The sequence below is a fragment of the Phalacrocorax carbo genome, chromosome 7 (assembly GCF_963921805.1).
Source record: "Phalacrocorax carbo chromosome 7, bPhaCar2.1, whole genome shotgun sequence".
Classification (NCBI taxonomy): domain Eukaryota; kingdom Metazoa; phylum Chordata; class Aves; order Suliformes; family Phalacrocoracidae; genus Phalacrocorax; species Phalacrocorax carbo.
In genome coordinates, this window is record NC_087519.1 from 3,431,017 (window position 1) to 3,444,493 (window position 13,477).

Consider the following 13,477-nt stretch of genomic DNA (forward strand, 5'->3'; position numbering starts at 1 on the left):
ACATGGTAAAGACTTGGCTCCCAGTGGCTTATCACGAGTTAAATAACAAATTATACAGCTTCTCATGGTCCAGAAAAGAACAAACTGAACTAAAGCAAAATTTGGTTGTAAATCTTTATTAAAAGGAACACATTCTTTCTGAAGGACTAAAACTCAGTAGTGTAAGATCCATGACAGCTTGCACTAGGTACCACGACTTCACTGAGAAATACCATGTATGAATACATAAGGATTTCATAACAGAAGTTTAAATGCCCAGTGGAGAAGTTAAAGTATGAAAGTGATCCTTGCTGTCCCATTACTCAGCAAATTCAATCCTTTGACATACTTCAGACGTAGGTACAGTGTGTGCTATCGTGAAATATTAAGTGTGTAAATAAGGTTCAACTCTTCTGAGTGAAGTAAGCTACACTCTCCTTTGAGTGTGAGCCTCAAGTATCCCTAAAGAGAAGTTGAACTATTCCTCTTGCTGACAGAACACGTTTGTGAAATGCAACGTGGAGCTTCTACAAGTTCTTTGTTAAACTCCACAGAATGCTATTTTTCTTCCTTTACAGTAACAATCACTGGGTCTGTATCACAAACAGTAAGCTGTTTGTTACCTTTAATACAGAAAATAATTTTCTGAGGATTCATATTGTTTTACAGTAGAAAAAAAAGATAAATAGTAACATGGCACTAAAATAATCTCAACTTCAGTGCCTGTTCTGGATGGCTGGCATGGCTCTGCAGTGCCCTGGGGCAGCGGCAGTTGTTGTGAAGCAACCTGTCATAACCACAGTACGGTTTAGGGCAAACTCCTTGTACGTTTTCTAAACTGGATTACGGAGGCCGGAGGGATCAGGAATTAATGACGGGAGGCTAGATGTGAAGAAGGGCATGTTGAAACAGTCACCTGAAACAAAGGTTTCCAGGTGAGAGTGCAGACGAGCTGGAATGTGCGGGGAGCCATGTTTATTGGTTGTCGCTGCTGTTGTTTAAAGCAAACAGAGAGAAAAGGGTCCCTTTAAAACCCTGCATGGGATCGCCCTTATTGTGATTTGATGCACGTTATCAAAAGAATACGCGGTTCTTTTGACCCACTGCTCCATCCCACCAGGGGCCAGCCAACCAAGCATATACACCAAATTCTCAGCTGCACCCAAGTTGAAGTAGAAAAGCAGGAAAAATTGCCTTTCTGAGGGCTACAAATGCAGGAGCTACAGCCCTGCCAGGGATGACCAGAGGAGCCCGGTCTCCCATGACAGTTCCACACTTTCCCTTTGCATGGGTGGGATGGAGTTCTGGTGGGGTTCATGTGCTAGGAGAAAGCTGGTACCTGTGTTTCCTTATTTTGTTACGTTTCAGTGCTTGCATTAGCAACCAGGAAAGCATTTCTGACCATGTCAGAGTGGCAGCTTCCTTTCCCTAATGACCAGATGTGTTGCTACAGGAACGCTAGGACCCACACAGCACTCCTATTCTGTTAAGGCTAAAGTAGAAACAGACTAAGCAGGTAGCATTTAAATCGACATTAACTACTTCCAGTTTTAATTCTGCAACATCAGTACGTGCTGAGCAAGTTTACCCCAACCGTTAATAAATACCCAAACACTGTTCACAGTGGCCTCAGACTGTGCTCCCTCCTGCCATCGAGACGCACCCTAGGAACAGTACTAGCACTGGCCAGCTAACAGTATATCCCAGCATCAGAAGCCCTATCTGCATGCAATATTGAAAGAGCAAATATCCAATTAAAAGATAAACACTATTCTATTTAGTGCTGCTCCACTGTTCATAAGCATATTATATGCAGATAATAGGATTTCTTCCTAATATGGTAGTTGACAGGATACAAGTTTAAATGGCGCTGTTCAGTGGTAAATGTCATGCATACATGATTGAAAGGGAACAAAATACAGTATATGGGAATGTTACCTGAATTCACTGTGAAATAATGAAATCTAGCATGATCATTTAATTATACAAAATTCTTTACATTACAGTGGGTAAAACCGTAAGAATTAGAGGCTTGTCACTGAGATAAGTTAGGTAAGAAAGCACTGCAGTCCTCCTTTACTTCATCTTTCTCTTCTTTGGTCCAAGGTGCTGTTTCCTTTGCTTGTAAAGATGACGGAAGTTTACAGATATCGCTGAAAAAGAATGAAGTGTTTAGGTAGAACATTACTGCATTTTTTGACTGCTAGATGGCTGTACCAAATTTTAAAAAAACAACAACAAAACCATAATCAAACAAACCACCACACAAAAAAAGCGATGACTTAAGGGTGTGTATAGCATTGAAAGATAATGCAAGTGTTTTGTTGGTGGGTGAGGCAGGAGTTGCTGCACAGGCTCTTTGGTACCGGGCTGCTCAGAGCTTCGTTTGTCACTTTTAAAAAGTTGCAACAACTGGCTGTGCTGAGCTGGGGAAGGATCAAACAGGTATTTCAGAGTAAAACTCAGTTAAAGGTATTCTTTGTGGAATGTCTGTGAACGGGAGAAATCTAGGGAAAGTTAAGTTTAAAATTCTAGGTTAGATTGTACCGAGTTGCGGATACCCAGACCCACTGGGTGTGCATACTGCAAAGTTCACTTATGGTTAAAAATGTAACACCAGAAATCAAATATGTATCAAGCCCCACTCTTTAAATACACTATTTAAAGAGCCTTCTGTATTGTTTCCTGGAAAAATATGGCTTCCTGTTGCATTAGTGACTATAATGCAGTTTAGTTTAATGTTGCTTTAATTCGAAATTATGTTTAGGTTTCCACTAAATCACTGAAAACCTCAAATACCATGTAAAAGGTGAAACTAAGTATATCGAGGTTATAAATAAATGTAAAAATTATTCTTTTAACCCAAACAATCAGTAGATAATGGTGCTAACTTGTTACCTCCTTGGGGGCTAACCAGGGTTAATTTTAGGTGTGCTCCCCTCCACCACTGACAAACTGACATTAAAAAAAAAAAAAATCAACAACAATAACGCTTAACCTCATGCAATTTTGTGTTGCCGTGATGTCCAAGATGCAGGAATTTAATTTGCTTTGAAAAAAAATATACTTATTCAGAGGAAACTGGCCCTTTTATTTCAATAGTGAGAAATACAATTAAGTACCTTACCTAAAACCAAGCCTATAAGGCATATTTGAAGCAAAAATGAAAACTGGATTGTGACGTTCAGTGGATTTGGCAATCCCAGACTAAATTTCCCTGTTTCACTGAAGATTGGAATGGATTGAACGATAGAGACGGCTGAAAGCAGAAGGCCACCATCGTTATCAAACACAGATAAAATATACAATTGCCCAGCCCACACCGACTTTTTCAGGATATTCCCTTCTTATTTGCTAACTCTCATTAACTATACCAATTTTAAAGCTGCTTTTCTGAAACATGCAGTGTGATGGAAAGCACTAGCTGAGACAGTGTAGCAGTCTAAGCACAGTGACCTTACCCGGAGAGACACTGTTCTCACACACAACTGCAGCCTGCAGGGCCCATGCCAGCAGTATTTACCAAGCAGAAATACCCACAGCAATGGAACAGGCGTAGTCTTTCCTGTGCCCCGAGTTGGGCAATGCCCAAGCCTACTCCTGGCTCATGGAAACAGGTTCTGACAGGTATGATCACAACACATGTCTTACAGCTAGAAGCTCAGCAGTGATATGCTTCTTAAATAAATAAAAATTAAAAGTAATCCAGACCTGTTAAGACAGAAGAGGTCACTGTAACGCCCCCCTACCCAGAGCGGTTACAGCAAGAACACTGAGCGCCTGCTTCTTGCATCAAGCAGTCTCTTTCAAAGCGGAGAGGGGGCAGAGCCCTATCTGGGAAGCACCATGCCCGTCACAGAACAGGCTACGCTGCTTTCAGAGGAAGAATCAGCCCCTGCCTGTCCTATGCAATGATTTACAAGATAATGTCAAGATCTGTGAGCTGGCGTGAACCCAAGCTAGGCTGACCAAGTCAGGTCTAGCAGGCGAAAGCAAATACATTGCTTTGGATCAGTAGAGGCAAGTGAGCACTGTTGTCCTGTGCCGCTCGTGTGGACTGTGGTGCGCTCATCACTTTGTTCAGGTAACCTTTTGTTGCCTTTGCTTTCCTCTCCAGTCCCCAAAAGGAAGACTTCTTTTCAAGTTGAAAAAACATATTTGATTCAGTAAAAAAGACAAAAATGCTTACATTGGGTTCAGCTCAAAGCAAATGTCTATTCAGCTGTTGTTCTATTAATTTTAAGCAACAAGAAAGAAAGTTTGAGTTATTTGCCCAGCCTTGAATTCACTATTTACGAAACCATTTTTTTTGGACGTACCTTCTGCCAAGCCTCCTAAGGGGTAGAGAGGGATCCAGGCAGTGTAGCGGAGCCAGGTGAGTGGTTTCCATTCAATACCGATGCAGGACAGCATGTAATATGGATACCTAAAGCCAATTCAGCATGAGAAGAAGCAGACGTCGTTTAAAATGCAAGCTGCTACTAGAATTAGTCTTGCATATATATGCTGTGTAGTCAACATAATTCCCAAAAGACATAAGAATATTAAAAAACTTGTTCCTATGGACCATGATGGACACACCCTTATTTGGCAGTTCACAGAACTAATGCTATTATTCCTACCATATGGATGAACGTAACTGCCTGACTTGCCTAATGAACCTTACAAATTACTTGTTTAGAAAGAAAAACAGAGCATAGTGCAGCTCACTTAACAATGGAAATTCAAAGGAACAGAACCCTCAAGGAAAAAAGCAACAGGTTTCCCTAGGTTCAGGGTAGTGTTACTTCCAGACTCCGGCCTTGCCCCAGCTTTTGGCAGATGGAGCAACCTAGGAAGGCTATGACAGTCCACGTCTAAAGGAGATCTCACCCTCTGGGGCCAATGCAGTAAAGCTCCTCTTCCAAAAGGTACAAGGACCAAAATCTTGTTTAAAGAGTTTTGGGGAACAACCACGTTGTTCTGTGCATGCCTGCTAGAGGAAAAATCCCACAAACCTGAACAGCTCAATGATACTCCAGAAATAAAACACGAAGAACACCACAGGTTTGCTCTGCATTTCCTCTAAGCTTCCCAGGACAACAAACAAAATAAAGTTTCTTCCAAATACCTGTTTAAGAAAAACAAATTAAGGAACAGTCACACTCTTCATCAAAAGAAAAGGCAAGTCCTTGCTGTCAACACCACACAGGGTATCTACTCTTCGCGCCCGAAACACGCTGAGCACGTAACTAACTCTGCAGCCAAGCTGTGACCTGCTTCTCGAGAGCATGCATTTTGCTCTGTATTTAGGTGCGATCCAAGGGACCTGGTCTTAAATCACCTATCCTCATTTTTATGCCCAAGAACCACAACCAGGATAAAAATGGCACAGCCTCCAAATCAAAATCATGTACATTTCATCAGCTGCTTCTTGCTTTGGTTGTCCTGAAGTTACCTTATGCAGGTGATGGAAGAAGACAGCCTGCCACAGCTCTGGCTGGGAAGCACGGATTCCTGCCTCTGGAGTAATACATTCTCCAGTCCAGTGCCAGTGAGGTTGTATCACTTATTTAAGGAGAGTCTCAACATTTTTGTAAAATGGAGATTTACTTTAAACATGGGAAGAGCAAGAAGAATCTTAAAATATTACCTGCAATACAGTAGGTAGCAGCGGTGATTTGACTAGTCCTATGAGTGCATTCATGACCTCCATTAATGCCAGGGTCTGACAGAAATACATCATGTCAGCAATAGTGTGAAATGTGTCATAGAAGGAATCTGTAAGGCACAGGAAACCATTTTAGAGAACAAGTTAATTTCCCTGTTCAGGAAGCTGGTGCTGCAGCACAGCTTTCGATAACAGGATTCTAGTTGTATTTGGAAAACAAAACAAAACAAAAAACCATCTAAACCAAAACCAAACGACCCACCATTATGCGTAATTATGTAGCTTCTTCATCTTGAAGCCACAGCAGTTAGGCCTGAAATACTGCTAAAGTGCTCTTTTACGTAAACAGAAGGTTCAAGAGCTCTTTCAGTAATTAGTTTACAAAAAAAAGCGATAGCGCTGTACCTCAATAGAATGAATCGTTCTTGCTTCAAAAACAAAATATTCTGCCCGGCTCATTTTAAAAAACATTAACATTGCAGCGAGCAAGACATTTTGCTCCAACTGATTTCTTTAGAAGTAATCTTGGCAGAGAACAAGTATCATTCATCAGAATATGCAGTTGTGATTTACAAGACGACAGTATTTTCCTATCCTTGACACTGTGATGGCTTTTGAGAGGCTTTTGCTGCGTGCTTCGGTGATGCATTTACGGTTTTGTTTCCTAAATAATGTCTCACTTTATATTTCACTATTTAGAAATTATTAAAACCAACATTAAAACATCAAACCAACCCCCCCGATGTAAATAAAATAGCGCTTGTTACTTGCCTTTTCCTAAGATGAACAGTCGTACTGTCATGTTCACAAAAATCCAAGAGAATCCCAAAAACTGTACAAGATTATACATGACTAAGTAACCCTTCTTGAGGTGTTTGAAAGCTAAAATCAATAATAAACACATCAGGTGAGCAGAGTACAATGGTAACACTTCTGCAAAGAGTACAGCTGCAAACTAGGCTTTCTGTAAGAATAAAGCTTACAAGAAAAAGGGAAGCTATTGACTGCACTAAAAGGGTGGTTGTGTGCACTGTGGGTTCTGCCTGCTTTTACCGTCAGTAGCTAGAACTCAATTCTTGCTTTTTTAAATTCCTTGGAAACGGCAACCCATTTTTATTATGTTTCTAAATAGCTCACAATACAAAGATCCCCCACCAAGATGCACCAAGCCAGTCAAAATTGCTCCCTAAGAGCTGAGGTTCCCATACAAGAGTGACAGAAGCTTTCTAAACCCCACCTTACACACTAAAAAGGTATGGTTACTTACGGTCTTTTGGGACTCTGGATTCTATTTTCATTTTGTTAATCTTTTCTTCTTCCTTAAGATGAAGGATAAGGTTTTAAAGACTGTTACTGTAATTAGCAAGTGATTTGTTAACTATACTACTGCAAAGCTAGTGGGTTTAAAACTCAGCTAAGCAGCCAGTTGCTAGAGGGTTTAAATTTTCACCCACATAAAACAGCATACTCATCGTCCAGAAATTATGGTACAGTAAAAGCCAGAGGGTGTTAACTAGTTATCCTACCTTCACTATATATTTTATTATAGTAATTAGATGCTTTTGCTGAAAAAGCCTGCCGTTTCCTGTGTTAATTCTCAGTTATTACTGTTTCTCAGAGCTGTTCCTTAAAACATTTCGTGACCCACCAGTGACCTGAAGGGAACTGAGAACATCCAGCCCAGGCTCTCTGCCTGCCCTTCACCACTGCTTTCTGGCTCCTGGCATTGCAGCGTCCCTTTCTGCTCCGCGCTAAGCTCACTGGCTGTGGAGGGGAACAGGGCAGCGTTTGTTGTAAAATAGATTTGCAGAAATGTGGTCTGTTCAAGTCTTTCCCAGGACAGTCTTGCACCTCCCTGCTGCAGTAAGCTGCTTGAGCTTGCCAGATGGTGGGAACGCATGGTCAGGGCTAGCCCAGCGGCTCAGGGAAGAGCCTTAGAAATCCCTGCTTTCCAGACAAGCAATACCTGGGACTGGCATCGCTGGGCTCCGTATGGCACATTGGTATGACCTTCATATGAATCAGGGCACAGGGCTGCAGACCCCGGCCAGTGCTGAGCTAGCGCCCAGCCACCAGTTCAGATTCGTGCTGCTGCTCTTTCTAGCCAGCAGTGTGCCTATTTCTGAACCCCTGCTTACACTTTGAGCCGTTCAACCAATTCTATGTGGGATCTGTATGAACCAGCGGTAACAATCAGCACGCCAGACAACTCCAGGTAGATGAACAACGCAGGGGAACAGCTACGCTTACTTTGCAGCTGGCAGCACAAGCCACGCGTGTCCACAGGACTGACCTTCTCCTTCAGTTCCATTTCAGCATCGGATTCATCTAACCAGCGGTCAAAGTCAGGAGCTAGGAAGAGCGGCCTCTTCTCTTGCTTGGTGAGTCTCTCCCACCAGTTACTCTCTTTTTTCTGCACAGTGATGTTCAGCTGCCTTTGGGTCACCCTGCATACAGGCTGAGGGCAGACACAGGAGCATACATCAGCAGAAGTCCCAGGAAACAAGCTCTGTGACTGAGTTGACACCCAAGCTCTCCTTATCAAGGAGTCAGGGATAACATGGACTGCTGCGGCATAAGCATCTCTCTGCTGCTGAAGGCATGGAAGCAAAGGGCAGCCCAGGTGAGGATGACAACTGTGACGGCTGTAGGAGTTAACAAGCAGCTCAAAAGCCTGCCCATACCACACAGCACCATTGCACATCCCACCGCAAAGAGCTGGCACAGACCCTGGTACTGCCCTTCCGAGGCACAGCCCATGATCTTGGTCTTAGACCTTCTTGTATTTAGTACTGTAGGGCACTCACTTCCTCTAGCCAGTGGTAAAAACAACACTACCATCAGTGACAGGTCCCTGTCCAAAATAGTAAACTCCATGTGACATCTGCTACAGCAAGAGGAAGAGCTAACAGCCTTTGGAAACGGCTGGAGACAACAATGAACTCACGGACCTGGCAGCATGGTCACTGCCACCCCACGAGGCCTCTCCGCCATGGCCACACTGTGCAACAGCAGCCTAGAACCTCTCCATCCTCACAGCCCACAGCATTGTCACCTTGGGTGCCCACCCTTACTGCCACCACCACACCCCTCCACACCTCGAGCCTACGCCAGGGTGCTCTGCATGTGACTGCCTCTCAAACCAGCTGGAACTGACGCAGAAGAGCCATGAACTGCGCTCTTAACTGTGTACGTTACACCAGCACTGGTCTCTCAAGGCTGTCGGGGTGCTCCCGGGACATCTGAAGGTTGTAGCTGTAATTTACAGCTATCGACCCCTGGTCCTTGCCTGTTGGAAGCTCCATCTCTTGCTGGTGGCCAGCCTGGCACCAGCAAGAGGCACTCATGGTGCACATCAGAGCTCAAGGAGAAAACCCTGGACTGCAATACTTCCTAGTGCCAACCTTTGTAGTTACACAGATTTCACAGGGTCTATTCTCCTCCAGCCCCTCCACTGTGACTCAGAGTGACTAGACTTTTGGAAGGACACTGCTCTGCAGAGGCAGGGGCTTGCCTTCCAGGCCTGGCTCCCAGCACAGCCCCTGCCTGCCAGCACAGGGGACAAGGGCAGGTGGTGGTGGGCACCTCTCACTGCACTACAGACCCAGCGGCTGCTGCTTTACAGGACAGATGACAAACCAATGACTGGATCCTGGAACCAATTCATTGTCTGGCACCGAATAGCTGGCAGGAGCCACACAAGACACCTGCCTGCTGACAGCAGCGTAGAGCTGGGGTTGCCTTTCCCTGGGAAAGTATTGGTTCAACATCAATTTCAGGATGACCTGACCCTAGAAATTTACCCTCCAGCCCCTTGCTGTGTTGCACAGAGGGAACGGTCTCCTCCCTTGCTGAAGCAGCAGAGGTGAACGGTGGCTCCCAGTCCGACTGCGGCTATCCCCAACAGACAGCCAGCAATAAGCAGCACAAATCCTGCACTGGGAGCAGAGCCCAGAGTTTCTGTGCCCCTAACAGCTCTAAGGGGTAAAGACAGGCCTTAGAGCCACCTGCAAGTAACATGGAGAGGCTGCTTTTCCAGCCAAGCTCTCTGCTGTTGGACTACAGCAGCAATTAAGATTTGCAATAGCAGCTGCAGCGTATCTGTACTGGCAACCTAAGAAACCTGCTCAAGCCAGAAGCACTGTTTCTCATGACTTTATTTTGTCGGGCTGCAAAAGAAGCCAGGAAACATCACACTGACACTTCGCAGCACGGCGTTCCCCTGCTCTCCAGTCAAGACTGCATCAGACAACACATTGCCGGATTCTCCCATTATTTTGATGCTTTAAATCCTTTATAAAATTTACAGCTACCATTTAACAACTGATACATGTCAGGCCCTGTTTCTGTTAAAGCTGACTTATGCGAGCAGTACCTTCAGTGAGGTAATTTGCATTAAGGCAGGATGGTGGCTGAGCACCAGGACAGAGGACTGCCACAGATGGCTTTTAGTCTGCAGCAGTTAGAGTCACCAGAGAAATCTAAATAGCATATTATGGACTTTAGGCACATCCATTTTCAAGTTTTTCAAAAATTACTTTTTTTTTTGCAAGAGTTAGAAAAGTAAAAATACCTACTTTAGGCTCAACGGGTTCTAGGAACTCAATCTGAAATTCGTAGATGTTGTCCCCTTTGGCACCATGACCCTGAGCTAAAAGGCAAGAATTAACAGTCAGCGTGAAGGTCCCAGCCAGTTCCGCACACCCCACCTGCAAAGGACGCTTTATACATAGAAATATTCAGCGGTTATTTACAGTGCTTCCCCCTGCCTTGCTGGGAGGCAAGAGGAAGCCACGCAATAACAGGGAAGACACAAAAGCCCAAGGCGTTGCTCGGAGGTGCAATCGATGCAGTCGGCAGCTAAAGCTGCTGCAACTCTGCATGGTGCTGGAAAAGGGTCCTCGCTTGCAGGAAGGCGACATGTAAGCTTCCCAAAAGGAGGGGCCCAAAAGGCTGCTCACAGGGCTAACTGGAACCCGACTGGCAATCCCCTGCGCTTGACAGCCTTTGGGGGATCTAGCCTCCGCACAGACAAGCGAGCACGCAGGGAGGCCAGTCTCTGGTGGGTCCATAGAAGGTGATGTGGGGAGTCCCCTCCCAACGGCAGAGGAGTGTGTTCATCTTTTGTCACCTGCATACATGGGTCTCGTCCCTGGAAGAGCTCCAAAAACCTGCATGCTGAGTTTAATTTCCACCCTTCCATGCCGTAAACTGATCCTGAAGTGAACACGGTGTGCAACAACACCCTATCAAATGGCCCTGGCTGTGGCTCACCAGGGAGGCGGCTTTTGCTAGACAATGCATCTAAAGAAAACCACCAAATAAGTGAGAAAACCCTCAAGGAAATGAGAAAATCCAAACAAAAATAGCTACAGCACATCCTCAGTGCTACCCAGACAAGTCAACCAGCACAAGCTCCACGGTGCTCCGGTGTGCAGCTGCCCAGCTGAAACAAAACTATCTTTTAGGACGAGATCTGCTTTACCTTTCAAATCGAGCACTAGTTCCCGATGCAGAGGTTCGATAACAGTTGCAAACAAGGTCTTTGTGAACGGAAAAATTGCTGCGAGTTATCTCCAGGGTTCAACTGAGACAGGACAGCAAAGACATACGGAAATTTCACTGGTATTTAAATATGGGGAAGTTGGGGGTTTTTTTGCTTATTAGATAAGATACAACCTGCTGTCGTTACTAGTCAGAGAATCATAGAACATCCCGAGTTCCTGAGTTGGAACGGACCTGCAAGGACCATTGAGTCCAACTCCTGTCCCTGCACAGGACACCCCAAATTCACACCGTGTCTCTGAGGGCCTTGGCCAAGTGCTTCTGGAATATCGCCAGGCTGGTGCCGTGATGCCTCCCTGGGGAGCCTGTGCCAGGGCTCCACCACCCTCTGGAGGAAGAACCTTCTCCTAATGCCCAGCCTAACCCTCCCCTGGCACATCTCCCTGCCATTCCCTCGGGGCCCGGCGTCGGTCACCAGAGAGAAGAGACCAGCGCCCGATGGTAGTGCTGGAATACAAGGGTTTGTAGGCGGGTGCATGTCACGACATATCCATACGTGCCCGCACCCAGCAGAGCTGTGCCGCTGCCACCAAGGGCAGCGATGGGGACCGGGCGCCCCGTGGCTGCGGCGCCCCGCTCTCTCCACCCGGGACACCGCGCACCCGGGTGGGCCAGGCTCAGCGAGCAGACACGGCATTACAGGAGACCCCCACTCCCGCCGCCCAAGGAGGGAGCCCCTACCTTTGAAATGCAGCACGTTGTCGGTGATGGCGATGTCCGGGTTCTGCAGAAGGAGAAGGAGCGTCAGGCGGCAGCTCACGCACCCACGCCGAGCACCGGGGAAACGCCGGGGCCTCGATAACCCCACGCGAGCACCACGCTCCTCCCAAACCCCCACGCACAGCCCGCCCTCGCTGCGGTACAAGGTACCCCCCCCCCGCCCCCCGCCACCGCCGTTAAGTCTCCCTCGTCCCGCCCGCAAACCCGCCCCGCCGGCGGCGCGCACCGGGGCTGCGTGGGCGCCCTCCGGCCCCCCCCGCCGGTCCCCGCGGGTGGGCCCCCTCCCCCTGGGGGTCAGGGTGGGGGTCAGGGTGGGGGTCAGGGTGGGGGTCCCCCTCCCCGGTACCTGCACGTCACTCAGCTCCACGCGCAGATAAAGCTCGCTGTGCCGTTGCGCCCAGTGCACGTGCGGCCGCAGGCTAGGGCCCGCCATGGCGCGCGCCGCGCCGCTCCCTGGGCGCTCGGGGAGGGGAGGGGACGGGGGCGTGGCTCCAGCGCGCATGTGCACACAGCGCCCACCGCCTGCGGGTGGTACCTGCCGCGCGTGCGCACAGCGGGGGAGGAGGCGGGTAATGGTGGCGGCCGTGGAGGGATCGCCTCGTCACAGCGAACCGCGCGCTGCTCCCCGCAACCTCACCCGTGGGCCCTCGGGGTCGCAGTGTGTGTGTCCCCCCACGCGCCCCCCGGTCCCTGCGCGGCCTCCCCCTTGCCCTGCCGTCGCCGTGCCCGGCGGCCGCACAACCCAGGACTGCAGCCAGCGTTGGCCCCCATGGCAGTGACCTCGGTGAGAGAACACCTGTGGTGTTTTAACAGGCCTGTGGCGCTTTAGGGGCACCGCTAGCCCCCTCCTTGGCAGCTTTCTGCAGTGTGGGACTTCAGTCCCTGAAGCGTGCCTTGCTGCTCCAACCCGAGGCCTTGGTGTTGACCCTGTCTTCCCCTGTGCCGCAGGTCTTCACTGAGAGGCGGCCGCTCACAAGGGCAGGGAGAGTTGTTCAAGCCACCTTACTCATAGCCAAGGGAGGCTCGTAAAAATTAATGAAATACCATGACTTCTGTAGCCTGCCCCATGATCACATGCCTCAATGCTTGCATTGTAATTACTACGTGCCCCAGGATCTTTCTGCTAATCTGCTTTCTTTTGGGTGCCACAGTTCATTAAGGATATAAGTCTACTAGAGAGTGTCCAGAGAAGGGCCATGAGGTTTGTGAGGGGTTTAGAGGGGAAACCATATGAGGAGCGGCTGAAGTCACTGGGTTTGTTCAGCCTGGAGCAGAGGGGGCCGAGGGCAGCCCTCGTGGCGCTCTGCAGCTTCCTCACAAGGGGAGGAGGAGGGGCAGGGCTGGTCTCTTCTCCCTGGTGACCGACACCAGGACCCGAGGGAATGGCAGAGAGATGTCCTCCCTGCCATTCCCTGTGGGGTTGTCCTGTGCAGGGACAGGAGTTGGACTCGATGGTCCTTGCGGGTCCCTTCCAGCTCAGGACATTTTGTGATCCTACTAAGGCTAAAAAAGGGTAGGGCTGGTTTTGGTGATACTCCCAGAAAGGCCACCCCTCGCCCCCTT

General features: G+C 47.9%; 2 protein-coding genes across 2 annotated transcripts in view; one reads left to right on the top strand and one right to left on the bottom strand.

Moving 5' to 3' along the window:
- Positions 1 to 100: 100 nt before the first annotated feature.
- HACD3 (3-hydroxyacyl-CoA dehydratase 3) lies at positions 101 to 12,408 on the bottom strand. Its single transcript, XM_064456079.1, has 11 exons — positions 12,261 to 12,408; positions 11,876 to 11,918; positions 10,207 to 10,280; positions 7,923 to 8,087; positions 6,897 to 6,948; positions 6,401 to 6,511; positions 5,612 to 5,739; positions 4,977 to 5,089; positions 4,299 to 4,405; positions 3,107 to 3,238; positions 101 to 2,132 (listed from the first exon to the last, which is right to left on the bottom strand). The coding sequence occupies exons 1-11, from the start codon at positions 12,345 to 12,347 to the stop codon at positions 2,056 to 2,058; spliced, it is 1,089 nt and encodes a 362-aa protein (XP_064312149.1). The 5' UTR covers positions 12,348 to 12,408; the 3' UTR covers positions 101 to 2,055.
- An 80-nt stretch (positions 12,409 to 12,488) lies between these two features.
- DPP8 (dipeptidyl peptidase 8) overlaps positions 12,489 to 13,477 on the top strand; it is a 30,186-nt gene continuing 29,197 nt past the window's right edge. The window contains exon 1 of the mRNA XM_064456071.1: positions 12,489 to 12,698. The gene's annotated coding sequence lies outside the window, so the exon portion shown is untranslated. The remainder of the gene's footprint in view (positions 12,699 to 13,477) is intronic.